Source organism: Erinaceus europaeus, chromosome 14, assembly GCF_950295315.1.
Source record: "Erinaceus europaeus chromosome 14, mEriEur2.1, whole genome shotgun sequence".
NCBI lineage: Eukaryota > Metazoa > Chordata > Mammalia > Eulipotyphla > Erinaceidae > Erinaceus > Erinaceus europaeus.
In genome coordinates, this window is record NC_080175.1 from 10,957,831 (window position 1) to 10,985,363 (window position 27,533).

Here is a 27,533-nt window from a genome sequence, read left to right on the forward strand (position 1 = left end):
TATCTTGGAATGAAAGAAATCCAGTCATTTTCCAGTTTCCTCCACCCCCATGAGTCACAGGTCCTGAACTCAAAAAGTTTATAAGCCATCATCCATGTGAATACCCCTCTCAATTACCCAGAACCAGAAAGAACCCAAAGATAATAAGACCACTTAAATCTACAACCACAAATTATTTAAGTTGAAGCCCTTGCCTCAAATCCTTTTATACTGAAAGATGTGTAATGTTACCACTAAAGAAATTTTCTAAATGTCTATGGTTGGATGTTTTATACCATGTATTTAGTGTATTTAGAGAAGAAAAATGGGCAGAAACCATCATTTTAGTATCTGAATAGTATCTTGCCAGCACTTGCTTTTTTTTTTTTTTCTTTTCCTCAACAGGATTTTGGGGGAATCTACCCTCATTCATTTTTTTCTTTTTGATTAAATTTTGAAAAAATCCAATGGGCGTGGATATCACCACATCATTTTCAGTCCTAGTCCCCTGATTCCAGTGGGAATAACTTGCAAATATTATTATCTGGGGTTCTCTCTGCATTGCCCCTTTGTCCATTTCTTAGTTTATTCAGAAGGCTTATCCTTTGTTGCTACTTCAAATACATTCTCTAAGGCTGAAACTTATCTTTAATCTGTGTCATTGGTGTCTTTGTTGCTCTTAAGGAATAACTCAGGTCTCCAGGTCCTCCTGCTTCATGTACTGACTGTTTGTTATGTTCTAGGCACTGTGATAAGCACTCTGTCTCATCATCAATACCGCTCTTTGCAGGAGGGCTGCTATGATTTCCAGGTAAGTGGTGAGTTCAGAGGAGATATACCAAGACCCCCCAAGATCTCTGCACTGATACTGCCCATTCTTTGACCTGGAAACCCAACCATGGAGAGGCTGGTATATGACTCAGGAAGGAAAATGAACCCTGGGTCTGGCTGCCTACCAACCTTGACTGGGCATAAGCTCAGGTTGGCAGAATTGGCAGGGCAGTCCATGGGGTTATGACATTTGCAGAGTCTTACAGGTAAGAGAGCTGGGGCCCAGGCCCACCAGTTACAAGCCTTGACGAGGTACAAGGCTGCTCCAGGCTTTTCTACTGACTTTTCATTTCTTCTAGATAGAAAGGAATAAAATAGAAAATGTCTTCATCTGGCAGAATCCTTCAGTTTTCTTTATATTAAAGACGTAACTACATGGGAAACACACAGCAGCACTGACAGTCTTTTCAAACAGGATTTCCTTTTATACACCCAGAAAGAGGTAGAAAAATAGACAGACAGAGAGAGAGAGAGAGAGAGAGAGAGAGAGAGAGAGAGAGAAAGGGAGAGGGAGGGGGAGAGAGAGACAGAGAGGGAGAGAGGGAGAGAAGGACTATTGGATGATTCAGGCACTGCCCATGGACAATTTTGCTCTAATTCCAAAAATCATTCCATTCAGAACATCAAGAATATCAAGCCAACACCTCAATGTCAAACCAAGGCATTAAAAAGTTTATTACCAAAAGGACTTAGGAACAGCACCACATTCCTAGCAGGGGTAGAGAGATTGCAGAACGTCTTCTCGAATGGTATTACTGCTGCAGAATTTATACCTGTGGAAGAAAATGTTTTGAATATGAGATTCCTTTGCTTGTGGAAATGTGACCTCAAGTAAGTAGACCACATTTAACCAAACCCTTGGGATTTGGATCTTTGAACATTTCAGCTACAGCAGTCTGAGTCTAAGTGATCTCAGTGATTCCTGATGAGCAAAGTCACTCAGAGAACACCCTCTCTCCTGTGGTCTCTTAAAGAGGTGGGATAAAAAAGCTGTGTCAGGTCAAGGCTTTGCAAAAACAAGGGATGTCTCCTGTGGAATTGTAGCTTTAGATTTAACAATGACTTTCCACGGAGCCCAGCCTACCCAGAGGCATCTTTCCCTACAGAGCTAAGTTCATGAAGAGCTCATCATGCATTGCTTCTAGGACTGTACAGTGGTGTTTGGAAAGTCTGGTAGTTCTTCTAAAGGTTATGCATAGACTTACATATGACCAAGCATATCTCCCAAGAGCACCTCCACACAAAAGTGTGTATGTAAATATTCACAGAAGCATGATTCATAACAGTCCTAAAGTGGAGGGAACTCAAAAGTCTACCAACTGATAAATGGACTAATAGATTGTGGCACGTCATTTGACAGTATTACTTGACACTAAGAATAAAGGAAGTTCTGAGAGATGTTATAGCAGGAATGACCATGAAGACATTATGTTAAGTGAAAGAAGCCAGTCACAGTGGTTCATGATGTCATCTCAACACAATGTCTAGATTAGGAAATACAGCGGGCAGTAGACTTGTGGTTGCTTAGAACTGAGCAAAGGGAAGGTCAGTGAGGGATGGGTTTCTTCCTGGGATGATAAAAATTGATGATAATTGTACAACTCTGTGAGTATTCAAGAAGTCATTGAATTAGGCACTTTAAATAGAAAGATTGTAATGTCTGAAAATTTATCTTGGGGGCTGGCCAGTGAAGCAACAGGTTGAGAACACATGTTACAGTATGCAAGGACTCAATTCAAGTCCCTGGTACCCTACCTTTTGGGGGAAAGCTTTTGGAGAAGTGAAACAGTGCTGTAGGTATCTCTCTTTCTCACTCCCTATCTCCTCCCCCCTCTCAGTTTCTCGTTGTCTTATCAAATTATAAAATAATAAAGATTTAAAAAAAAATTATCCCAATAAATAAAGTTTTAATTTTTTTATTTTTCCAGGCACTGTTCAGCTTTGGCTTATGGTGATGTGGAGGACTGAACCTGGTGCTTTGTGGCCACAGGCATGAAAGTCTTTTTGCATAACCATTATGCTATCTCCTCTACACAATAAAGTAAAAGAGATCATGGAAGGCTGTTACTTTTCAGAAGGTGGAGCCTTGTCAGGTTGGGCTAACCACCAGCCTTGAGATACTGGGTACTATGGTCCCTTTTTAATTTTTAAAAAATTTTTATTTATAAAAAGGAAGCACTGACATAAACCATAGGATAACAGGGGTACAACTCCACACAATTCCTACCACCAGAACTCCGTATCCCATCCCCTCCTCTGATAGCTTTCCTATTCTTTAACCCTCTGGGAGTATGGACCCAACGTCATTGTGGGATGCAGAAGGTAGAAGGTCTGGCTTCTATAATTGCTTCTCCACTGAACATGGGAATTGGCAGGTCCCTTTTTAAAAAATAATTTTTTTGTAGGTGTCTTAAGCTAAAGGGAGCTAGTTAGTGAAGTTAGCCTTCCCTTGGGGCTCAGTTTCAGATGGCCAGACTTCGATAAGGGTTTCCTTGTAGGGAGTAGGAGCTTTGTTTTTGGATATATATATTGTGTGAACTTAAAATCAATAACTGTGGCTTCACTCTCACCTAAGTACTAGGAAATGAAGACATTTTCCTTTCCTTTTTTTTTTTTTTTCAGGGTTATCACTGGGATTCAGTGCTGGCACTAAGAATTCACTGCTCCTGGTGGCCACTTTTTCCTTTTTTTTATTTTAATTTTATTCTATCGGACAAAGAGAAATTGAGAAGGGAGAGAGAGGAGAGAGAAAGAGAGATACCTGCAGCCCTGCTTCACCACTTGGGAAGCATCTGTGCTACAGGTGGCAACTGGGGGCTCAAACTCAGGTCCATAGTACTCTGCTCACTAAACCAGGTGGGCCACTGCCTGGCCCCAAGACATTTTCACACTATATTATGACTGCTCAGTTCCATGTTTGTCTTGCTGTGTGAGTCAGATGGGTATAGTGGAAAGAGGTGCCCGTTCCATGTCCTTGTGCCTTCTGCCTGTGCTTTGTGACTAGACCAAGTAATGGCACAGCCACAGTGACAACTGAGCCTTCCAATGTCAGCTCTAGAACCAGGAATATTACCATTTACAGTCAGTGTGTTTAAGTCACAGAGATAAGCAAGGCTATAGTTTGAATGTTGACAGCCTTTGGGAGTCTGCTAGTCTTCTGGCTAGCTTCCCTACATAGGCCTAGACATTTGTTTGATTTTTCTCATTTTCAAAAGCCATTGAGAAGTGATGTCTAAGTTTCCTTCACATCCTAGCAGCTTGCTTTCTTGTTATATTTCTGATTTTCTTTTCATCTTTATGTGAGTACACTGTTCCACCAGACTGGGGACTGAAGCCAGGTCCTCATGCATGCAAGACTGTGGCTCTACTTGCTGACTCACTCCTTGGCCCTGATAATTCTCTTTCAAGGTGGTATATTTTATTTCCATATTTTACACACAGTCCTACTGATAGGAGTCCATTCCCTCAGAATGAGAAGAGTTTGCCACTGTAAGCTAGAGTCCACCATAGTGTATAGCTCTCTCCTACCAGGTTGGCAAACACACCAATTGTATGAACAATGACACCTAGCTGAAAGCAGCTAAGAGCTTTCCTGTGAGTACCACTCACACGCTTTTCTTGTTATTTGAGATATAGCAGTCTCATATTTGCTTATTTCTCAAATCTCTGCTTTACCACTCATGCTTTGCTCCTGCCAAGTTGAATATGGCTTAAGAAAAGTGAGGTTTGATTTTAGAAGTAAATCTTACAGATAGATGGGCAGTGGAGATGAATAATTAGGCAGGTGAATGGAAGATAGGTAGATGACTACAGTACAGGCACGTTGCTAGGTGAATGGGAAAAATGGGATAGATGAGTGCTGGGTAGACAGATGCACAGATGGGCAGGCAGGTGATTGGATGGATGGATCTACAGACATTGATAAGTAAATGCAGATGATACAATTTAGATGGAGTAAAGGATACATACTCTGTCCCATCACCACTTTGCACTGTGATTTTGGAAGCTCCCACTTTGGGCCAGAAAAGATTTATCACGTAGTTGTTCCAGAGGAACTTAACCTTCTGAATCTGCCCAACATTGAGATCCACATCAATGTCACTTGTATAAGTTGCATCTGGTTTGAGGGATCCCCTGAAAACACAGACAGGAAATGCTACATGAACATAGAGGATGACAGTAATATATGGTTTCTCCAGATAATGATTATTACCGTTAGTTTTCTGCAAATAATTTGAATGATTTCCAACACATACAGTGACTGCAAAAGTACAAGTGCATTTGTAAAGAACCCACCTTTGGGAATCAGGACTCTAGGGGTCAGGTGGTGGTGCACTGGGTTAAGCGCACATAGTATGAAGCACAAGGACCTGAGCAAGGATCCAGGTTCAAGCCCCTGACTCTTCACTTGCAGGATGGTCACCTCATAAGCGGTGAAGCAGGTCTGCACGTGTCTTTCTTTCTCCTTGTCTGTCCCCCTTTCCCCCTCTCAATTTCTCTCTGTCTTATACAAAAAAAAAAATCTAAAAAATGTCCACAGGAGTATTGGATTCATAGTGCAGGCACTGAGCTACACTGATAAACCTGGAGGCAAAAAAAAAAAAAAAAAAAAAAAGAAAGAAAGAAAGAAAGGAAAGAAAAGAAGAGAAAAGAAAAGAAAATCAGAACTCTAGATTTTATTGTCTTAGTTAGAGGAAGGTCAAATATCTGGGAGGACATATTACCCTATAATTCAACTGCAAGACTAATTAATGCAAGGTATTTAAAAAAATATTTATTTATTATTGGGTAAAGACAGAGAGAAACTGAGATGGGAGGGGAGAGAGAGAGAGAGAGAAAACAAGAGAGAGAGAGTGAGAGAGAGAGAAGGAGAGAGAGAGAGAGAGAGACACCTGCAGTCCTGCTTCACCACTCCTGCAACTTTCCCCCTGCAGGTGGGGAATTAATGCAATGTCTTGTGCTTAAAGATGCACGTGACTAGGGCTAGGCAGTGGTACATCTGCTTGATAACACATCCTTAGGGACCAGAGTTCAAGCCCCCAGTCCCCACCTGCAGTGGTGAAGCTTTGTGAGCAATGAAGCAGTGCTGCATGTGTCTCTCTCCCTCTCTATCATCCCCTCCCTTCTCAATTTCTCTCTGTCTTATCAAGTTAAAAATAATAAATACATTTTTAAAAGGTGTATTGTTGGTCTATTTACATAATCATTGTTTTGTCTGAGACCATGTGATTCAATAGAGATCACCTATGAGAATCTCATAGGTAGCAAAAGAAGATATCAAGGAACTTGAATTTCAGTGAACATTATTATGTAACAGTACAAAAGCAGAATCTAATTTTACAGCACAGTTATGTTGCATACATATTCATCAGAGATCTCCTGTGCCTCAAGCTGGTCCTTGTGCTTTGCGCCACATGCGCTTAACCCACTGCGCTACCGCCTGACTCCCAGAGATCTCCTATTCCTAGCAAAATCTAGGTGCAGAAGCTGCTACAGTAACAGAAAGCTGGTGGAGCCAGGCAGTGGCGCACCTGGTAAAGTGCTGTCATCACAATGCGCAAGGACCCAGATTCAAGTCCTTGTCCCCACTTGCAGGGGAAAATTATTATTACTGGTGAAGCGCAGGGCTGCAGGTATCTCTCTGTCTCTCTTCCTCTTTATCACTCCCTTCCCTCTCAATTGCTCTCTGTCTCTATCCAATAATGCTACATTAAAAAAAAAAAATGGCTGTAACAAGAAGCTGGCCCCAGGGTCCCAGTATGCATCTGTGTGGGATAGACCGTGTTAAATACCTAATACCAAATACCCAAGTGAGAAAGCACTGGCTGACATCCCCAGAGAAATTCACACAGGACTATTTTTTTTTTTTCATTGTAATTGCCCTCTTCCTGAGCTTTGCTCTTTTCAGAAGGAAAATGAGGTAGCAAAACTAGCTGAGGCTTTCTTCAGCTCTGACATTCCAGAATGCCAGGACTCTGCATTAGAGATGGCTAGATTTATAACACACTGATAACTTATCTTTCATGAATCAATTCCTAGGCAATAATTTCACTTTACTATAGAACGTACCTGAAAATTTCGTATTGCTTTGAGTTTCTGTTGTTCCCATACAAAGAAACTCTGATGTATCCACTCACTTTCTTCTTCCCAGACAGTGTGACTGATACTCTGTATCTCCAACCTGCATGTCCAAAGAGAAATTGGTCAGTTAACTCAACTTGTTGGGGAAAAACTAACACCTCCTGGGAGCATTCCTGTCCCAAGTACTAAATTTCTAGATGGGGGACAGGTGAGGGTGGAGAATGTGGCTAATGGTTGCTTTTAATGGAGTTGGGGGCCCCAGGGATTTGCCTTGGTGGGGGTGTCAGGTGGCTCAGGAGACAGTGCATACTATAGTGGCCAGTTACTAATTTGCATCTAGAGAGAGAGAAGTGTTTAGGGTTCTAACATTTAGATAAAACACCTATTGTGCTATTTGTTTATTTACTGATTCATTTTAACATGTATTTGCTGCAACTGAGTCCTTACGAATGTGCAATTTCAATACTCGAGACCACATCTCCATTCAAATAGAGAAACAGATTCAGAGGGGAATATACACCAAATGCCATAGCTTCCTTAGCAGCTGGCAGCTCCTTGTGGTACCAGGGCTGGAAGCTGGTTTGTGTGCATGGCAATGCAGGAACTTTATTGGGTCATTGATCTCTCCAACTATCTCACTTTTAGATGTCTCTGTTTACAGGCAATGGACATATTCTTGATAGAAAAGAATACAACCCAGATGAAACTCAGATCTCTATTTACTAAGACCCCAAGGATCTTCCTCTCATTCAGGCTTTTTGGGTAGATGCTTAGTTTGGTCTCCATACTTGTGGTTTCAAATAAAAGGTGATTTTGCACACTTGGGGATATTCAGCAATGCCTGGGGACATGTTTACTTGTCACAGCTGGGAGGGGTGCAGCTGGCATCTAGCTGGCAAAAGGCAAAGATGTGGTCAATACTGCAAGCCAAGCACAGAGCAGCCCTACAACAATGAATTATCCAGGCCAAAATGTCAGTAGTGACGTTGGGAAACCCTGGTTGAGAACTTTCTTGGAGCATTTATACATACACATCTATGAAAGAACTCAGTCTTTACTGTCTTCCACAAATAGCATGTACTGTTGTTCTCTATTCTTTTCACCCACCCCTGCTCCACACTGGTTCTCTGTACTTCTCTCTCTCTCTCTCTTTTTTTTCTGTTATTCTAGAAAGTTGTCCCAACCAGAGAGTCTCCCACTCCAGACGGACTCAACCTCTAAGGCCACACAACAGAAGGCAGAAGGCAGGAGTGGAGTTTGCTCTTCTGAACCTTCCTTCTGCTCCTGAGTGGTACTAACTCCTTTCAGTTGTCACTGTATTTCAACCTGAGAGTCCCATAGCCCTTTGATTCTGGATACCTCACACATCTTAAAGTAGGTTCTTCCATTAAGTATTTCACTTGTCCCATGTGGAGAGTTCTGGGGCTTGGTGCCAACACTGCAAATCCAAGCCCCCAATTTTCCCCTTCTCTCTTTCTCTCCCCTTCTCCCTCTCCCTCTCCCTCTCCCTCCCCCTCCACCTCTCCCTCTCCCTCCACCTTTCCCTCTCCCTCCACCTCTCCCTCTCCCTCCACCTCTCCCTCTCCCTCCACCTCTCCCTCTCCCTCCACCTCTCCCTCTCCCTCCACCTCTCCCTCTCCCTCCCCCTCCCCCTCTCCCTCTCCTTCTCCCTCTCTATTTCTTTTATATTTGACAGGACAGAGAGAAATTGAGAGGGAAATGGAGACAGGGAGAGAAAGACACCTACAAACCTGCTTCACCACTTGTGAAGCGTCCCCGCACCCCCCTGCAGGTGGGGCTTGAACCTAGGTCCTTGAGCATGGAAATATGTGCTTAAATGGCTGCATCACCATCTGGCTGCCAGGGCTCTTGATCGCCAGATGTGCCACTTGTCTCTCACTAGGTAGGGCTTAGGGCTTTCTCTTTTCAGTCCATAGTTGCTCTCTTTTGTTAAAGCTCGCATAAAGGTTTGAGTTGTTTAGTGATTGGTGGACAGCTAGGATTTCCCTCATCCTTGATCTTGTACTAAAAGTAATAGTTCAAAGAACACCCTTGAACATACACTTGTAGGAACACCATCAAGCATTTCCTAAGATGCATTTGGAGCAATGAAATACCTTGGTGATAGGAATATGCACACGAGACTTACAGTGAATGTTGTTGCTAACCCATTGCTCTCTTTCACCAGGATTACATGAAATACTCTTATGTGGAAAGTGAAAATGAAGAGCTACACACAATTCAAAACAAAACAAAACAAAACCTGAAGCTCCCTTAGAAAATAATTGATTTTCGATTCTGTCTCTAGGAGATACTACTGACAACATGTGAATCAATGATTTTACTGTCTTACGCTTTTTTGAATGAGAATCTGGGCAGAATGACAGCACAGACACAGCTGTGTGTGTGGCTTTGTGCAGGGGGAACACTGACGACAGAGAGGCTGGGGGTGTGACACATCTGGTTGAGGCACATATTATCATCTGCAGGGACCCAGGTTCAAGTCCCCAGTCACTACTTGTAGGGAGTAGTGAAGCAGTGCCACAGGTCTCTCTTTCTCCCTCCCTCCCTATTTCCTTCTCGCTCAATTTCTCTTGTGGAAATAATAAAAGAGACCACTAATCATATGGGTGGATTTTTGATTTACAGTGACTTCACATACCTCACCCTCTTTTGCAAGCGAGAGGCTCTATTCATCCTCCCAAGGTAAGTAAGGTGGCTGTACATATGCCCCCCGTCCCCACCCCCAGGTCACCAAGAAATAGAACATGAGACTGAAGACAAATGCCATTCTCTCTGCTACCCTTCCATTATAGTGTACACCGGTAGGAGTCAAGTTTCTTGTCGCCACTAAGAGACATAATTAATAGGCTTGGTGCAACACTGTGTGTTATTTGCAAGGTTTTTTTTTTTTTTAATGAGTGAAATGGACACTTACGAGTAAAGTTACCACTCTCTCCTGTGTTCAGGAAAATGGTTTGTCCCACAGCACTGTTTTTTCCCTGAAATTGGTCAGCATAGTGCCCCATTTGGGGGCATCCTCCAGCTGGACAAGGGAAACAGCTGTTCTAGTGAACAAAGCAAATTAGTTTGTTAGTTTCTTTGAGTCACTCACCAGCTTACCCTCTTAATCTCCCCTGCTGTGTAGACATCCACCAATACATCCTCTCACATTTTTTCATTCCAAGGTCAAAGTATGACTTAACATTCCTAGGTTCAACTAAGGTCAAAAGAACGTCATCTTTGGGGGCTGGGTGGTGGTGCATCTGGTTAAGCTCACACACTGCCATGCACAAGGACTCGAGTTTGAGGCCCCAGATCCCCTCCCCACCTGCAAGGGAGACACTTCACGAGCAGTGAAGCAAGTCTGTAGGTGTCTATGTTTCCCTCTCGATGTTCCTTGTGTGCTATCAAATAAAATAGAAAGGAAAAAAAATGGCCACCAGGAGCAGTGGATTTGTAGTGCTGGCACTGAGCCCCTGTGTTAACCCTGGTGGTAATAAAAACAAGCAAGCAAGCAAGCAAACAAACAAACAAAAAAACCCATAGTATTAATTCCCCCAGGTCTGTGAGCATTCGTGCATAGTCATAGCTGTGCTAGTTATTACTTGGGCACGAGTAATTATAACACACTTGCCTTATATTCTCCAAACTGCAATGTACTCTGCACACTAAGTATGGTAGTGGTGGTGAGGGCGAAGAATAGACACCCAAGTGCTAGTTTTACCTGAAGGGAGAAAAACTACTTCCTCAAGGTGCAACTAATGAGCTACCATTTGAAGAGATTCAAATAGGGGTCAGTTCTTTCTCTCTATGAAGCTAAAGTGAAGTTGCAGCTTCATGAGTTGTGACACAGGACCGCAGGGCTATACTCTGTCTCTTTCCCTTTCTCTATCTTCCCCATCTCCCCCACCCCTCTCAATTTCTCTTTGTCTCTATCCAATCACACATAAATAAATAAATAATTAAATTAAAAAAGTGAAGTTGGGGAGAGGGAGATAGCATATCATTTATGCAGAAAGACTTTCATGTTGGATGCTCCAAACATTCCCCCATAGCACCATAAACCAGAGCTGAGCAGTGCCCTGGTAAAAACAAAAAAAAAAAAGAAAAGAAAGAAATATTAAGATAAAATATAAATAGTCAAATTAATTTTAAAAAGTTATGTTGGCCACCAGTCTTCTCTTTCTTTCTTTCTTTTTTTCTTTCTTTCTCTCTTTTTTAAAAATAACTTGTCATCTATTGCATCAGCTCCCTCCCAGAGATAATTTGCTTTTTCCTTTTACATTTTAAAGTGACTGCTTTCTTGCTATGACTTGCAACTCTAACAACACTCTAAGTGATCTAGGTATTTCTTTGAGAACCTTGCAAGACTGAGTTCATGGGTCAGTGTATGGGTGGGAGACCAGATGGATGAGTAGCTGGATGGACCCAGTGACACCCACTGCATCACCAAAAGCAATGAAACAAGTTCAGATTGGGAGAGCTATCAATATCCCAGAAGGTCAAGAATAAAGGAAGAATTGTTCTAGATTAAAGGAGTCTAAAGAGATAAGACAAAAGATGCAATCATTGCAGGAAAAAGAAGGGGGAAAAGGGAAGAGTAAGAAATAAAGGCAGGAATAAAAGAAAGATGCTGGTGTAAGAGAGATGATTTGGAGAAGTGTGAATATGAATAATACTCTAGAAAATATTAGTGTGAAATTTATTGAGTGTTTATAGAGGAGAATGAATCATGTCTTTATGTTCACATAATTTAGGAAAATCATTTATATGTGCACATATGAAAGGTTAGTGTTTGGTGCATCTAGGAGATAGGTATGCTTATATTCATTATATCTTTCTTTCAACTGCTGGGTAAATTGAGAGTTTTCCAGAATGGAGAGTTGGGGGTTGAGGAAAGGCCTAACACAGGCAGATTCCTGTTGTCCTCCTCCTAACGAGCTATCCCCAGGAGGAAGAAGCCTGTGTGAGGTTCAGTATTTCCAGTATGTTCTCACTGGAGTTATAGATCTTTCTGTTCAAGTCTCAGGGACAAAACCAACAACAGGGACTCCAGCTACCGTGTCTCAGGACCCCTGGTATGACCTACCTCCTGAAATTCATTGTAAGAGGAACAGGGGTAGCCCGTAAAGCCATCTGGGTTGAGGATGCTGCTTGAGTAATATTTGTAGCTTCTAAGGTGGTTGCAAGCTACAAAATCTCGGGTTCCTGGGAAAACAAAGTCATAGGTGACCATTGGAGGCAGGGCACTTGTGAGTCCTGAACCATTCTGTCCCTGAAAGTAATCACTTCTACTGCCACAGATAGGCATCTACCTCAACTCCAGATAGTCTGGGGCAAAGAGAAAACCTGGAGTCTTGTTTAGTCATGGTGGTTGGTCAAAGTCACCCTCCAACTGAGGAGGTTCTACTTAGGGCTGCGCAAGTGACAAGTTCTAGCAAGGGAACAAGAGATTGGAGACTGATCTTCCAGAAGTCAAGCAGGAAACACACACAGAAATAAAGATGGATGGGAGCCTTGGGGCATGAGAGAGAGAAAGAGGGAGAGAGAGAGGGAAGAGAGAAAACCGTGGCATCAGTACATTCCTCCTTTAATTTGGTGGTGCTGGGGATTTGTACTTTCACAGCACCTTTGCTCTCAGGCCTGCATGCCCATTTCTTTGACTGTAAATAAGGTGAGAGTGAGAGACACTACAGCACTGCTCCACCATCCATGAAATTCCCACATGGTGGTAGGCTCAAACCCAGGGCCTCACACAAGCTAAGATACAGCTTATTAGGAGAGCTATGGCCCACTCCCTGTGCTCCCATTTTTTAGAATAGTAACTTTGTAAGACAATCACATACTTCCTGGCCTTCTGCCCAGGCCCAGAGTCTGAGAACCCCAGACTGCACCGGACAGGCCTTTCACATGAACCAGCCATTTTGGTGCCTCTGGTCTGAGGCTGAGAAATTCTGCTTCATTGTTCTGGGTGGAAGGTAAGAGCTGCCGAGCACAAGGCAATCATAGCCTCTGGCCATTCTGTCCACTACATCAAATTCACCATCTTTTTTTTTTGTTTGCTTGCTTGTTTCAACCAAAGACGGCTTGTTGAGAAAACTGTTTTTCATTTCTCCAACTACTTGGTTCAAATTGTCCCCAGCATCAATGCTTTGTAACCCCAGACATACCTGAGAACCACTTCTGGGAGGCCTGGGGTGGGGGTGGGGTGGGGAGGCTTTCTCTGCCACCCACAGCTCTCCTTTGTGTGGGGGATTTGCCTTCCACAGGCCCAGCTCCCTCATGCCCCTAGGCCCAGCGACCTCCAAGCCCAAGTCGGGTTCCACCACACTCATTACCAGACAACAGAACCTGTTTCAAACTTAATTATTTCTTTCATCCCAAATTACTGCCCAGAGAGCCCATAATAGCCCAGCAAGTGGACTTAATTGTCCCTCAGTGCCCAGCGCCTGGGTGACTCAGCTCCACACAATAGAGGCACAGGCAGTGGGCATGGGCTTGCACAGTCTAAATTGCCTCTTTAATTAAAGCCCAATTCCGTTCTATTGTAAGTGGGCTGCTCGGACTTCTGGGAAAGGGCAGCCTTTCCTGGGACTCTGGGGCTCTTGTTGTTTCTCCTGGAGTTACCTGAGGCAGGCCAGATAGGAACTAAAAGGCTCCAGTCATGCTGTAGGTGGATGCTGGCTGTTACCTGATCAGTTTTCTATTTTACCATCAAGGTGGGGAATATTAAAAGGCTGAAGAAAGCCTCATAGCTCAGTGTACCAGAAAGCAGAGAGTGTTTTCTTGGGGCCAGCTGCTGAGCAGGGGACTGGGGTGTCTGGAATCCCAAGACACAAGTCTGGGCTTCAGAGAACTCCCAGTTCAGAATGGTCAACATCAATGGAGTGGATCATAGTTTTGGGGGGAGAGGAAAGACCAGAACAAGATGTGGCTTTTGGGTTGGGCAGTGGTGCAACCAGTTGGGTGAACACATTACCATACAGGAGGATCCTGGTTTGAGGCCCCAGTCCCCACCTGCAGCGGGGCAGGAAGCTTCAGGAGTCCCAAAGCATGCCTGAAGGTGTCTCTTTCTCCCTCCCTGTTTCCTTCTTCTCTCTGTTCTATCAGATAAAATGGAAGGAAGGAAGGAAGGAAGGAAGGAAGGAAGGAAGGAAGGAAGGAAGGAAAGAAGGAAAGAAGGAAGGAAGGGAGGAAGGGGAGGAGGTGTGGCATTACCAGGGTGCTGAGCCTCTTCTCAAGTAAACTGAGATACTCACGGAGCTCCTTCCCAGACCTCCTGGCTTCTTTCCACAGACCACACCTCCCACCCTTATTTCTGTTCCCAAGGCCTGACAACAAGTCAAAAGCAAGGGATTCAAAACCTGCAAATCTTTGCTTGCAAGTTCTTAAAGGAGCAGGCACTGAAGGCTAGATGGGTGTGAGGGCATGCCAGAGGTAGAGCAGGGTATTTACCAATGCACCAGCCCAGTTCATGGCTCCGAAGAGGCTCTGCAGAGGGTACTGACTGGAATAGGAAGTTGAAGCTTCACAGCCAGAACTAGGTTTAGACACAGGGTGTTCTTGGACAAGCTTGTGACTTTGCTGAGCTCACTTTTTCATCTATAAAATGTGGCAGGTCTGAGTAATTATCTAACAACAGGGTTGTGAAAATGCCTGGCACCAGATCATCACAAGGAGTGTCAAAGTCAGGGTACAAAAGCTCACCCACACCTCCTGCTTCCCCTCCAGCTGAGCTGTTGCTGTCCGGCTTCTCTCTAAGCTGCGTACCTTCCCAGATTCCGTTTATGTCAATGATGGTTGAAAGGATGTTCTTCTGACACCCAGGCATTTGCTTCCCTCCATTGGGGTAGAAATCCAGGTGGCCTACCTTTTGGCTCATTCCAAAACCTGAAACATTGGAAGCAGAAGGAAGTGGTGAGGTGAGGTCCCAGTCAAAGTTAGGACATGGTCACAAAGAATGTTTAATTTGTTCCAACCAAAGTGATAGTCGTCTCTTTGGCAAATTCTTTTGGTGCAGCTAAGTGTCAGGATCTGCAGAAAATCCTCAGCGAGGAGGACTTGGCATGGTGAGGAGGAAGGAGAAAGCAGAGGGAGATTTGAGAGAAAGTAGGCTCTAGGGAATATGCACGTGTGTGTGTGTGTGTGTGTGTGTGTGTGTGTGTGTGTGTGTGTGTGTGTGTGTGTGTATCTATCTGTCTGTCTGTCCTGAGTGGCCCTGAGCCATATGGATACATCCTGATGGTACCTTGTGCACTGGCAGACAGAAATCAGGATTACAACAGATGGTTCTTTTTCTTTTTCTTTTCAGGGGAGAGCATGAACACAGTCTCCCCACTACCACAAATTATGCAGCTGAGTTTCCCACATTTGGGGAAATCACAGGGGTCAGCACATCCAGAGTGCAATGGATAAGCCTCGCCCTGGGAAAGCCACCTTCGTCATCATGGTATCTCCCCTGTCAGGTAAGTATACTACAGCTGCTTCTTTTTAAATCATATAATTCACTTTAGAATATTGACTTCTACATATAACTGGTATATAAAGATCACACAAAGTTACACTGTTACATTGAGAGGCAGGCCAAATGCTTTGGTTGTTCAAGCATACTGACTGGCCTGTGACCACACCCTGGTTTGACCTCCAGGCTCTATGGTCTTGGAAAATTGCTTCATGTTGGTGAGTCTCAGTTTTCTCAGCTATAAAACGGTAACAGTAACATTCCACAAATGTTTAGGGTTACAGCAATGAATGGGCTGACATGTACAAGATGTTCACTGCACACAGGGTCAATTCATAGTAAATGGTAACATCAGCATCACTATTACTATGTGCTCACTTACTCTTGGCATGTTTCCTGAATAATTAGGTAGGATGATTTAAAAAAACTGGAGGCCAGATGGTTCATCTGGACAGTACACTAGTTTTGTTATGCATATGACCCAGGTATTAGCCCAGGCCCCACCATATTTGAGGAAATTTCAGTGTTGTGGAGTCTTCCTCTCTCCCTTGGTCTCTGTCTTTCTCTCTCTCTCTATCTATGTAAAATAATCATCTTGGAGTGATGAAGCCCCAGTAGGAGAAACAAACAAATAAACAAACAAAAAAAAAAAACCTCAGGAACTTTAGAAGAATTAAAAGATATATTTAATCTCTGACAAAATAAACTGTAACCAAAACTTTGACCAAATATTTCAGAAAAAAAAAATCAATTTTTTCAAGTAGAAACCAAGAACCAGGAATCAATGCATCTGCCCCTTAGGATACTGGCAAACTGGGGGAGGGGGTGCGGGCTGGAGATGGAACAATTTCCTTCCACATATGTAGATATGGCTCTTGTCCTTGTCCTACCTAGGACCACTGGTTGATACCCTGGCATGGTACTTACTTGTTCATCTGTGGGTGGCATTATTTTGATTGGTTGGTGCCCAAGTGACCATTGTGGTTAATCACTTGAGTGGCAGCCCTGCAGAACATGTGTGACTGAGGTGTAAGAGGAACTTTGTGATTCACTGTCATCAGTTAGAGTCCTGGTTACCAAGAGGTGGAGTGAGGAACTCACCGAGGTTAGGGATGATGGGTGCTGCATCTGTGTGAATCACATCCACAAACATGGCATCTGAGGCATCCAGCCGAACCTCCTCAGGGGTGCCCTGGAAGCATGGCTCTGCTGGGTCCAGCCCTGAGGTGAGGGAACGGGGAGGTGGGCAGCGGGTCATACTCTCAGACAAACCAGGATCTAACCCCCTTATCCACAAACTGAGCGTGTGTGAGGAATCCTGGGTGAAGGCTCTATACCCTAGTAGCCATAATGTGGGGAACTGGGTCTTCTGCTTCTGGTCAGCTCAGGGGAGAAAGACTGGGAGAGTAGAAGTGGCATCATCACTGCCAAGCAATCTTCAATAGCCCCAGTTCCTGCATTCATCTAGGATTTGAGTGGTATCTTGTTCCCCTCCAAGCCTGCATGTCCCTATTCCTGTTCCCCTCCATGCATGTTACTATTTGGTCATTGCTTTCAAGGATTATAAGGTCCCTGATACCCCCACTGTCTATCTATTTCTTGGTCCTTTGGTTCATGCTATTTCCCCACTTGTGTTTGCTTTGCCACATTCTCCTAACCTAGATCTCTCCCCTCGAGACTTGGCTCAAATGCCTCCTCTGCTTTAAAAATCTAGCCTCCCAGGGGTTGGGTGGTAGCACAGCAGTTAAGCGCACATGGTACAAAGCACAAGGACCAGAGTAAGGATCCTGGTTTGAGACACCGGCTCCCCACCTGCAGAGGGCTCGCTTCACAAGTGGTGAAGCAGGTCTGCAGGTGTCTATCTTTCTCCCCCTCTCTCTGTCTTCCCCTCCTCTCTCAATTTATCTCTATCCTATCCAACAACAATAACAACAACAACAATAATAGCCACAATAACAATAAACAACAAGGAAAACAAAAGGGAAAATATAGCAAAATTGCCTCCAGGGGCAGTGGACCCATAGTGCAGGCACTGATTCCCAGAGTCCCAGCAATAACCCTAGAGGCCAAAAAAAAAAAAAAAAAAAAAAATGAACTTGCCTTCCCATCTGCATTTATTGATTCTATTTTGAATTTTATTTGCCTTCTGAGCTGTTTGCCTCTTGGACTACACTGGATTTCCTGAACCAGGTTCTGTGCCCACCCTTAAAGAGAAGCAGAGGGTGGGCGAAGCCTCGCACACAGGGTCTGGGGAGCTGTATTTCAGTTTTACTCAAGCTCAAGTCCCTGATCTCTCTGAGCTTTAGACATGGAAATGTGGGAATAACCACAGCCACTGACCTGCAGGGATTATTGCAAAAGTCTCAAGACCTTTACCTTTCACACTGAAAAATACGAAATAGATAGGAACTATTATCTCCCTATTTTTCACCCAGTGACCAGCACTGTACCCTAAACAAAGGGCACATGCATTGAATGTTGAAATGAACAGACTGCCAACTGATTTGGCTTATTAAAGGCTGATTAAATAGCTACCTTGGATAGAGTGCTGCTTGCTTTCTTTGTGGGTAACTTGTGCTGTGGTCTCTCTCTCTGTCTCTGTCTCCCTGAGAAAAATGTATGCCTCTCTCGTGTACAATTCTTTATGCACACTACTCGTTCTCCTTTCTCTTTCTCTCCTTCCTTTTTTCCTTTCTCCCTTCTTTTCTTCTTCATTCACTCCCTCTCTCTCTTTCTCTTCTTCTTCTCTTCTTCCTTGTTGTCTGAGTACTTCCTGTATGACAACATAAATATTTGTGAAGCTAATTAATTATTGTTTTAAATATTAGCTTGCTTTCTACTTTATTACAACTAGTAAGACTCCCCCTAAGTCCTGACTCTGCTGTGTTAGTTATAGATATATTTTTTCTGAATGCACTGTTATTCTCAATCCTATATACCACCAGTATACATAAGCAACTATGTTCTTATCATAATTCTGAGCATCACAGAAATCCGGCAGGGGCGCCCTCTGTGATAGAGCTCAGGCCCTGCCTCCCTCACCACCACTGCAACAGTGACCACAAGCCCACCTGTGATCCTGCCCACGTGGCCTCCCAGCCTCCTGCCGGCCTCTCCCGCAGCGTGTGAGCCCAGGCTGTGTCCGATAAGGTGCACGTCCTCCAGTGAGTAGCCCAGCTGTGTCTGCGGAAGGAAGGAAGGAAGTGGCATCAGTCCCTATCCTTCACTCCCAGGCCAGGGCAGGGGGTGGAGGGGGGAAGTGCCTGCTTTCCTGAGGGCAGGGGTGGGGCTGGGACCGAACAGAAATGGCAGAATGCCTTGGTTCAGAGCAACCCGGTCCCTGCAGCCCGGTGGTTCCCTGGGGCTGGTTGGTGCGCAGGGCAACAGTGCTGACCAGTGGCCATTGTGCCAACTGCAGCCACCAAGCCAGCTCCCACCTGCTCCCCTGAGTACATCTATTTCCTTCCCTTTGTAGTCCCAGATAGTGGCTCCTCTCTCTGGGCTGACAACCGCTGAGCAGCCAAGTTATTATCTAATTCCCAGACTAGCCTGCAAGGAAGGCTGTATTTCAAAAGGAGGAAAATGGGGTTCAAAGACATTAAATCAACACCCCCAGAACCGCAGCGCCCCCACCACCACCCTAACTAGGAATCTGCAGGAGAATCTGGGAGTAAGTGGGCTTTAGGCTTCCAGTCTACTCCCTCACCCATCCCCACCCACAGCTTCCTAGCTGCCTCTGGGTGTAAGCTGAGTCTTGGCTGCCCATTTCCCTGAGGAGGCAGCCAGGGTAGGTTTTACCGACAGCTGTTGGACCAGGAAGGCGATCTCAGCTCCCACCACCCGAATATTGTGGACGGCTTGGGTGTATTCTGTCCGGGATCCTTGGCTCCAGTCTACACAGATGCAGTTCACTTGCTCCACTTTAAACATGTTCTGGGGAAGGCAAGCAAGAGGGAGAGACTCACTTTTTGCCCACCTTTGGGGTTACACATCAAGTATCTGGTTTGTGTCAGAGCCTTAATGCCCTACACACACACACACACACACACACACACACACACACACACACGGAGAGAGAGGGAGAGAAAGACTGTTCATTTCTTCTTTAAAATTTATTATTTTATTTTATTATTGGATAGAGACAGAAACTGAGAGGGCAGAGGGGGATTGAGTGGGAAAGAGCCAGACACCTGGAGCCCTGCTTCACCACTTGTAAAGCTATCTACCTGCAGGTGGGGACCAGCGGCTAGAACCAAGGTCCTTGTGCTCTGTAATGTGTGTCCTTAACCAAGTGCACCACCACCTGGCCCCAAGACTGATCATTTCTTCACACACTATGAATTAGGTGTATTAGCCCTACTTAGCAGATGTGGAAAGTGAGGCTTGGAAGGGGAAACATGGCATATCTAAGACCTCACAGATGGATTATTGTCACAAACATATCAAATATGATTTGGTAGAACAGGGGATCTAAAAATACTGCTGGAGGGTTAAATTCACTTGCTAAATTTGCCTGTTTCTAGGATTTATGTACACACAGATATGCCCTTTTGTGTACCCATTTTCTTTGTGACCATACTACAACAGAACTGAGCTGAAGTCAGATTATCCCCCTCTCCCTTTGTAATAGAATGTTTCCTATCTGGTCCTCTACTGGGAGTTTGCTGACCCCTGCAGGAGATAATGGAAACCCCAGGCTGGGCAGGTGCTACTTTTACAGTTCTGACAATACTTTTTTTTTGACTCAAGGGTTTTAAGGGACAAGTTAAATAAGATTAGTTTGCCCTGACATACACCTTTTATAACGTGCTGTGTGATGCAGTCTACTGCCCACACACAGCTGCTATTATCCCAAGGGGAAGAAGTCAACATCAAAAGAACCACTCCATTTTCTCTGTTTATTTTGGGGGTGGCTCAGACTTTACCTTAGTTTGAGATGGGGGCAGCTGGTTGGAAGGTAGGACCACATATCTGCATCCCAAGAGTCCCCATCTCCAAGTTGACACAGTCTGCTTCAGAAGGGACTCAGAACACCCTACTCCTCAAAAGAGGAGCTAGCCCATGAGTAGGATTGTGTGAGATCTTACTCAGAACAGACTAATCCTTGAAAGACTGTGCCCATGGGTGCCCCCTACTGACTCAACTACAAACACACGGGACTGTGGTGTCCTGAACAGGTGATCTGATTTTGCTTTCCATCTGTGGGTCCCAATCTTGAGGAAGTATTGAATTCTTTTGTGTCTCCTCTGTAAAATGGAAATAGTATCTATTTTCTTCCTCCATTGTGCTATTGGGGGAATTTAATGGGAGAAAGACTGAGATGGTTGGCATAGTGTCAAGCTCCGAGTAAGTGCTCTGGAAGCAGATTCCATGAATAAGCTTAAGAAAATGGCATAAGCTGGTTTTGCCCAATACTTATTGGCCTGAGGTTCTGGTTTGATTCCCTCATGCTCCATGTATCTGAGTGGTACTTCAGTGCATCTCTCCCTCTCCCTCTATCTCTCTCTGTCTTTCTCTCATGTGGCACTACCTTATACAAAATAATTTTAATCCCTTAGAATGTTAGTTACCTAAGCAATATTCATAACTTTAGAAGATTAATTGAAATTAAATAAATATAGAATTCTGTTCTTTGGTTGCCCGAAGCTGCATGGATTCAAAAAGTTCTGGTAGCAAGTGGTTTGTAATTCAGATGGTGGACATATAATTTCCAGCATCACAGAAAGTTCTATCAACAAGTGGTGTTTCTGTGGGCACTAGTTAAATAAATGAATAGCTATTGGCAGAAAGAATGCCAGGTAATTGGCCATTGTCTTCACTTCCAGGGATTTTTGATTGGATTCTCTGTATCTCTTCATTCTCAAGAGATGGTACTTTTGGGGGTAATCAGTAAAGGATAAATCCGGATCCAGGTTCCCCCCACACACACACTGGCCTCAGGAAGGACTAGCTCCTTTTGGAATATTTCCTGCCCCTGTCTCTGGGGCACTGGGACTAGGTGCTGGCCTCAGCATTATGTGGCCTGCTGAGGAAGGGCACCTTACCTTGCACATGTCTGTCAGCCAGCTCTCCTCCCCCTTGTCGATGAAGCCATGGATGATGAAACGTGTCTTGCGGTCCAGGCGGAAGTTTGAAGCCTCCACAGTGTCTAGATCAGTGCCTGTGATCAGCTAGAGGAATTTGGATGTGTGCCTTTCTGAGTCATGAAACCACGAGAGCCAATTTCAGACAAAGTGAGAGAGTCCCATGAAGTTGGGCCATGTTAGAGAAGGAGTTTCAGGTTTGTGGTTACAGGATTGAATTCAGAAAGACCAAATCCATGACATTCTGTTTTCAATAGTCTTCATTGAAAACCCAGCATTTCTGTCTACCATGAAACTGGCAACAAACAGTAGTCTTAGCAACACAGAAATCAGAGATTTTACTTTCATGTTAAAGTTGTGGAAGATATTTGAAAGTATCATGGGCTGAGAAGATAGCATAGTGGTTATGCAAAAACCCTTCATGCCTGAGGCACCAAATGTCTCAGGTTCAATCCCCCGCACTACCATAAACCGGAGCTGAGCAATGCTCTGGTAAAAAGGAAAAATATATATATATATGTATCTTAAGTGAAAGTATCACTTATACTCAATGCTATTTTATATTTTTAATTGTCATTCGTGATTTAATAGTGATTTATAAAGTTATAAGATAGTGGGGTATAGTTCCACACTACTCTAACCAGGAGAGTTCTGCCCCCCACCCCCACCATGAGAATTCTGTCCCACTCCCAACAATACCCATGACAGAAAATAGTAACTAGTCATCCCAAGGTCTTAGAGGGGGTTGACTACTTTTTTATGTGTTTCAAATCTCTATATTCCACATACAAGTGAAACTATCTGGTGGTTGTCCTTCATTTTCTTAAGTCACTAAGTATAATCACTCTTCAATACTATTTTATTTTATTTTATTTGTTGATCCTTTTTTTTCTTTTCCTCCAGGGTTATTACTGGGGCTCGGTGTCAGCAATATGAATCCACTGTTCCTGGCTGTCATTCCCCTCCCCCCATTTTTATCGATAGGACAGAGAGAACTTGAGAGAGGAGGGGGAGATAGAGAGGGAGAGGGAAAGATAGACATTTGTAGACCTGCTTCTCTACCTGTGAAGCAGCCCCCCTTGCAGGTGGGGATATGGGGACTCGAACCTGGATCCTTGCACAGGTCCTTGTGCATAGTACTATGTGCATTTAACCAGGTGCACCATCTCCTGGCCCCTCCCTATTTGAAATTCAAGTAGCTATTGAACCAAAGCCAGATCTTGTTATTTAGAGATAATGCACAAATTTTACTGTGTTACTTTAAAAAAACGTTCTGACCTATTTTCCAACATAATTGGCTTCCTTTGTATACTTAGGTATTTTCTATGACATGTTTCAAATTATCATCCTAAGCAGGGGCTCTTAGACTTTCCCAAGTGGCCAGTAGAGGTCTCTGTCAGAGAAAATATACAGAACTCTTTGGCCAGAAGCATGAGGCCTGAGAAGAGTCAGCTAGTGGAGTCCTGAGGGACAGACAGCACATGTCCCCGGGAATTATGAGTAGACTCCAGGGGCCGGGGGTGTGGCTAGTAGGCATCACACATGTCTTACATGCTGGACATCACATGTTCTAGTCCATGCATAAAAATGGCAGAGTGTGTGCTCTGGTTTCTCTCTTATAATAGTAGTAAATTGAAAGAATAGACTGCTAAATGCCCACAGACTTGAGACCCTTGACCCAATCCAGACTTCATATTGATAAAACCTAAAGAAAGCTAGAAAAAGGGGCCAGGTGGTGGTGCACCTGGTTGAGTGCACATGTTACAATGTGCAAGGACCCAAGTTCTAGCCCCTGGTCTCTGCCTGCAGGAGGAAATCTTCACAAGTGGTGAAGCAATGCTGCAGGGGTCTGTCTCTCTCTCTCTCTCTCTCTCCCTTCCTCTCAATTTCTGGCTGTCTCTATCCATTAAATAAACAAAAGTAATAAAAAATTTTAAAAAAAGGAAAGTTAGAAAAAATAAAAAGAGCACAAAAACTATGTCTAAGGAGACTTCCAACTAGAGGCCCTGAGTGGGAGGAATTTGTCACTTAGAAACCACAGTGGGTGACTTCAGAGGCCTCTAGAGTGACACCTGGCTCTTCACATTAACTTGAGGACTGGGACTGAGAACCGATTGAGTTCTGAGCAAGTTTTCCTTTCTCAAATGTTTGCTGAGCCCGCATCTGTTTACAGAGTTGTGTGTGTGTGTGTGTGTGTGTGTGTGTGTGTACTCAAACCTATTTAATACACACATCCCAGCAGCATACCTCATTGTCTATTTATTATTTGTTATGGTCACCCTACAATGGATTGTTTTATCCCTGCCACTGACCTCCACTTCCTTCCTCACCTGGAAACCACCATTTCATTCTCATGATCTAAGAAATTTCCAAACCCGGAGAAGGAACTGAATACACAAGTTCACAAAGCTAAAGATATCATACGATTATCTAAAAGACCTGCAACTGGATACATTATAGTAAAATCAAGCAAGTTCTTGCAGGTCACATCTAAGCACCTGGACAAAGTCTGTCCCGTTTCTACCTGGCTGACCTTCAGAGAGCAGAAGGCTTCTTCTGAGCTCCCACCAACCCAATCTCTGTCTTCTAAATCTTGGGAATAGATTTACCTCCCCCATGTCCTGAGGGTTTCTGCTGCCTCAGCTGCCTCATGTAGGAAGGTGATAGGCCCCTTTGAGGTACCCAAGCCTGGGTGTCTCCACGAATGCTACCTGCACCCCTTTCCTCCCAGGAGCAGGACTCTAATGCTGGGAAACCCCAGTGTTCTGTGTACAGAGAACTGAGTGTGTGAGTTTCTAGGCTGGCACTTCCCAGCGGCATCAGAGGCACAGAGATACTCAGATTCTAAGAGCTAAAAAGGTCCCAGGTCTAGCAGGTGAGAAAACATCATCTGGAAAATCTCAAGGCAGTGAACTTAGACTACCACACAAAGGCTGTAATGTGAACTTCCAAGTCCCTCCACCATGCTGTTAGCCTCCTTCCACCCTTACCTGGAAGTTGTTTGGATTCTCATTTGTGTACAGAAGAAAGCGGGTGTTAATATCTCTGGGGGACCAGGGAAATAACTTCAAAGGCCGCTGTACAATTCCAGTCCATGGCTTTTCATCGGAAAAACAGCCCAGGGGTCTATAGCAGATCTCTTTTCCTGAGGCAGGAAGAGAAAGGAACAGGGCACAAGTGAGGTTGTGCAAAGGATCACTGTCATCTCAGCCACACAGGGGACTCCACAGAGTGCAGCCTAGACTTGGCCGAGGCCAGTGAATATCTCTGTCTTTACCACCAGTGTTTCCTATGCTTCTGTGGTGATATGAATCACCTGGGCATGTGTGTATGTGTGTGTGTATGTGTGTATGTGTGCACACATGTGCACACGTGTGTATGCACACACCTGAATGTATTTTATGCACACATTCCCAGGTTCCCTCATCTGAGATTCTGATTTTGAGAGTCAGGGGTGAGGCCCTGAAAACAGCACATTTAATAAGTACCCTTAAAGGGCAGGGGTAGCTAGCATAATGGTTATGCAAAGTGACTCTCATGCCTGAGGTTCCCAAATCCCAGGTTCAATCCCCTGCACCACCATAAGCCAGAGCTGAGCAGTGCTCTGGTAATAAATAAATAAATAAATAAATAAATAAATAAAATAGTACCCTTAAACATCAGGCGGCTGGGAGAGTCACTGGGAAACTTCTACCTTAAAAACTACTTTTTGAGAGACAGGCTGTGTCGGGCATTAAGCCAGTCCCCCTGCTCCATCCTGCGTTACTGATACTATGGCCTATTTTCAAAATCATTGTTTTGCCTGAAAGATCCCCACCCATTGATCTGTCTTCTTTCTATCTCGAGACCCGCCCTGCCTGCAGGCTAACATTAATCCCACCAACCATTGCAACAGTTGCTAAGGAAGCTTCCATCTTCCCAGCATGACTTTTGCCTTTCTCCACCCCCTTTCCTAGCCATTTCCATTTCCGACTTGCCATTTCCAGTTTTATCCTACAAAAGCCACTTCTGTTTCTGGTTTCTTTCCCTTCCACGTCCCGACCCAGAGGAGGGCAGGGGGAGGTGGACCTGGCCATTGCGGTTTTTGGCTCCACGTGGCCTAACCTGCTGCACTGACGCCGGACTCTGGGGCTCCCGCACGAATAAAGATTTGTATTTCTACCACCACGAGCTTGGTTCCTAGGTCATCTCTCTCTCCTGCAATGCTAGCCCGACAGGCTGGGAGTATGGATCGACCTGCCTACACCCATGTTCAGCAGGGAAGCAATTACAGAAGCCAGACCTTCCACTTTCTGCATCCCACAGTGACCTTGGGTCCATACTCCCAGAGGATTAAAGACTAGGAAAGCTACCAGAGGAGGGTATGGGATACAGAGTTCTGGTGGTAGGAATTGTGTGGAGTTGTACCCTTTTTATCCTGTGGTTTTTGTCAGTGTTTCCTTTTTATAAATAAAAATTTTTAAAAAACTACATTTCTAGGGCTAGGAGGTAGCCCTATGGAGAATTCAAAGAGTACAAAGTGTATTCTCCAAGGTTCAATCCCTCCCTCTACCATAAGCCAGAGATGAGCAATGCCTTGGTAAAAACAAACAAACAAACAAACAAACAAAATGTAAAACAAAATCCAAAATGAAACAAAGAAAACTAGGGACCGGTGGTGGCATATGGTTGAGTGTCCTGGGTTCAAGTCCCCGGGCTCAACATGCAGGGTGAAGCAATGCTGCAGGTGTCTCTATCTCTCGCTACTAGTGTTCCCTATACTTCTGTGGCGACATGAATCTCCCGGACGCTCATGCGCGAGTGTGTGTGTGTGTGTGTGTGTGTGTGTGTGTGTGTGTGTGTGTGTGTGTGTGTTTCATACACACATTCCCAGATCATGGAGAATATACACTTTGTCATGCACAAGGACCTGGGTTTGAGCCTCTAGCATCTCACAGGAGGACCAATCATGACACAAGAAGACACCTCAAGTATGATGTTTCAAGTATGATGTTTCTGTGAAGTGCTGTCCCTCCATCTCTATCTCTGTCTCTTTCTCCCTCTGCATCTCCTCCTATTTCTCTGCCTCTAGCTAAATTAAAGGAAACAAACAGGTCTTCCAGGAGTGGCAGAATTGTGGAGGTACGAAGGCAAAAACAAAACAAAAACCCCTCAAAACGACTTCTTCCACGAAATCTCTCAATTGCCAATCTCATGCATTCATTAAGCATCAGGTAATTATATGGCAAACGCTAGAAGAAGAAGGTAATTATACAGTGCATGTGAGTTCTGTAGCACAGACTCACTATGTGTTTTAAATATTTCTCTATGAATATATATTTACTTTGTATAGAAATAGGTAAAATGAGATGGAAGAGGGAACTGTTCCACTGCTTATGAGGCTTCCCCTTACAGGTGAAGATGGGGCAGGGGTAGGGTATTGAACCCAGGTCCTTGAACACTGTAATGTGTGCACTTTACCAGATACACCACCACTTTGCTCCACTACTTTTTTTTTAATGCTGTGCTGGGGAATGAATCCAGGACTTCACACACTTGCTATACTACCACTGAGTGGCTTCCCAACCCCAATTGTTTTCATTTTTCATTTAGAGATCCAAGCAAAGAGGAAAGACACTAATGCACTGTCCTCCATCCATGAAGCTAGTCAATGCTGTTCATGGTCCTTTCATGTGGTGCTAGGCTCAGGGGCTCCTACCCAAGACCTGGAACCTGCTAGTCAGGGATGAGCTATTTCCTGGCTACCTACTTGGTTTCACCTGGACATGTCTATCACATCCAGTATAGGCTTTGCACACAGCAGGATGAAGCCTTTAGCTGCCTTCTCCATAGGACAGTCCAGACACACTCTCCCCACCAAAGGGATGGGGACCCCATCCTCACCTGTGACTGTGGTTACCAGGAGAAGGCTCAGTGTCCAAAAGGGCAGCATCTACATGGAGGAAAAAATAGAGAGAGTGAAACTGAAGCCCAGCCCTGGGCACCTTGGAGCTCTTCCTGGAAGTGGATACTATGAGACTAGGCTCTGTCCCCAGTACAAGGAGTTGGCAGTGCTGCTCAAAGACTCCTTCCCCCTCCCAGACTCTGAAGCACCC

The 27,533-nt window shown here is 44.4% G+C and overlaps 1 protein-coding gene and 1 non-coding gene across 2 annotated transcripts; both read right to left on the reverse strand.

Annotated features, from left to right (window-relative positions):
- Positions 1–1,481: 1,481 nt before the first annotated feature.
- LOC103109395 (pancreatic lipase-related protein 2) lies at positions 1,482–27,385 on the reverse strand. Its single transcript, XM_007518455.3, has 12 exons — positions 27,322–27,385; positions 24,429–24,583; positions 21,400–21,525; positions 19,154–19,288; positions 18,427–18,538; positions 16,457–16,576; positions 14,665–14,784; positions 11,984–12,102; positions 9,830–9,959; positions 6,880–6,991; positions 4,780–4,944; positions 1,482–1,583 (listed from the first exon to the last, which is right to left on the reverse strand). Exons 1-12 carry the CDS (start codon positions 27,368–27,370, stop codon positions 1,520–1,522), a joined length of 1,407 nt encoding a protein of 468 aa, XP_007518517.1. The 5' UTR covers positions 27,371–27,385; the 3' UTR covers positions 1,482–1,519.
- On the reverse strand, positions 15,203–15,367 carry LOC132532941 (U1 spliceosomal RNA). The gene has a single exon (XR_009544853.1). It is a non-coding gene; the product is annotated as a U1 spliceosomal RNA (small nuclear RNA).
- Positions 27,386–27,533: the final 148 nt, after the last annotated feature.

Coding starts and splice junctions, on each gene's coding strand:
- LOC103109395 (XM_007518455.3), bottom strand. CDS start 27,370: ATGCTGCCCTTTTGGACACTGAGCCTTCTCCTGGTAACCACAGTCACA. Junction 18,539..19,153: donor TCCTGGTCCAACAGCTGTCG/GTAAAACCTACC, acceptor TTCCTTCCGCAG/ACACAGCTGGGCTACTCACT. Junction 1,584..4,779: donor CAAAGTGGTGATGGGACAGA/GTATGTATCCTT, acceptor TTTCTTCCACAG/GTATAAATTCTGCAGCAGTA.